This window comes from Plasmodium cynomolgi (assembly GCF_000321355.1).
Source record: "Plasmodium cynomolgi strain B DNA, scaffold: 0737, whole genome shotgun sequence".
NCBI classification, from domain to species: domain Eukaryota; phylum Apicomplexa; class Aconoidasida; order Haemosporida; family Plasmodiidae; genus Plasmodium; species Plasmodium cynomolgi.
In genome coordinates this window covers 1-1,680 of record NW_004193028.1, presented here as the reverse complement: position 1 = coordinate 1,680, position 1,680 = coordinate 1, and the positions used below count along the sequence as shown (strand labels likewise).

Below are 1,680 nucleotides of genomic sequence, written 5' to 3'. Positions count from 1 at the left end.
GTATGATATGTGAGTATTAAAGGATAAGAGAGAATTATATGATTTTGTAGAAATTTATGATATTGTTGAATATAAATTGAAGGAACAAAACGAATATAAGGATCTGTATTGCAAGTACATAAAGTAAATTTTTCAATTATTTAAAAAAATGGAAGCGAAAGGAGAATATGGGATATATAATGATGAAGTTATGAATTTTCAGGAAAAATTTTTGTATGATGATAAGTTAGAATCATTAGATAAGTTATCTCCAAACATGTGTATAAAATCCCTTTTCGATACAGCCAGTATCACTTTATATCTCTCGAAGAGGGCAGTTGTAATGCCAACACAACTAAACACTAATAAATTTAAAAACGCCACAAAGGAATATCCAGATAAATCCCTATCGGGAATGGAAAAATATGTACATTATAACTTTTCTTACATAATAATTAATTTGAAATATTATGTGACCGTGCAAAGGAAACACAATTAATGTTGTTAGAAGGATCTATGGAATTCCCACACATGATATATGATTTTTATATAATTTTCAGGATATCATCTTAAAAGAGTTAGATGCAGACAAAATATATAAAAAATTGAACGATAACAAGGATATCAAAAAATATTGTAGTGATTGCAATGATGTGTTATCATTAGAAGAAACATATCCAGAGATTATAGTTTTGTGTAAAAATTTAGCAAAAAATTTAAGAAAAACCATGTCCGATGTTGAGGATGATGTCACTAATGTCAGCGACCGTTGTCTATATTTTATCCACTGGACATATGGTGAGCTAAAAAAAAATATTTTATATAAATTCGAGATATATTCATAGCATACCCGAAGCTTCCAAAGTGCTTGATGTGGGAACTAAAATGAACAATGACTTAATACTAAAATATATCCTTGATAATTCTGCATCGATACAGAAGGTGTTTGATTCTAAAGCAAAGCCATCACAAGAATTTATTAAAAATTTTAGAGCAAATCAACAAAGTGATAAAAATACTCAATTGTCACGCTTAATAGTAGAAAAATTAGTGTACAATCGTGAAGCATCTAAACATAAACCCGGTTTCCATTACTTTGATTGTAGATTAGACGAATGCATGGAAATGAAAAATTTGCATGATTACTTTAAGAATTTCGACAGCAGAAAGACAAAATAGCAGAAGTTAATAACAATCGGGAATTGTATTGCGAATATGTCGATTATATATATGGTTTGTACGAAATGTATATAGAATATTGCCGCACCTGTTATTTTTCTTCAGATAAGTATGATGAAAATCGTCAACATTATTTTATATGCGAGGAAATATATGACCCATAAAACTTTTATTCAGAATTAAAATGCGACAACATTCTACCTGGGAAAAAAATAAAAAAAATGTAGTTAAACCTAATAATATTAATCACCAAGCTTTAGTATAAACTGAAAATATTAATAAGCATATTATAATTGAAATAGAGAATGCAGAAAGCGTTGAGTATGAATATTTTCCATGGGTTTCCTTCCCTTCATTCGCATTGTCTCCTTTCAGCTTTTTGGGAATATTTTTGCTGGTTTTAATTTTTTACAAAGTAACTACCAATTTTTATGATAAAAAGGAAGTTTTTCTTTATCAATTCGTAAGCTAAATTTATGTAAAAGGTGAAATTTTAAAATAAGTATATTATGCGCATTATGA

The 1,680-nt window shown here is 28.2% G+C and overlaps 1 protein-coding gene across 1 annotated transcript; it reads left to right on the top strand.

Moving 5' to 3' along the window:
• Positions 1–148: 148 nt before the first annotated feature.
• Positions 149–1,158, top strand: PCYB_005430 (hypothetical protein; the record flags this gene model as incomplete). Its single annotated transcript, XM_004227964.1, has 4 exons — positions 149–451; positions 540–824; positions 865–1,031; positions 1,086–1,158. The coding sequence occupies 2 exons, from the start codon at positions 149–151 to the stop codon at positions 822–824; spliced, it is 588 nt and encodes a 195-aa protein (XP_004228012.1). The 3' UTR covers positions 865–1,031; positions 1,086–1,158.
• Positions 1,159–1,680: the final 522 nt, after the last annotated feature.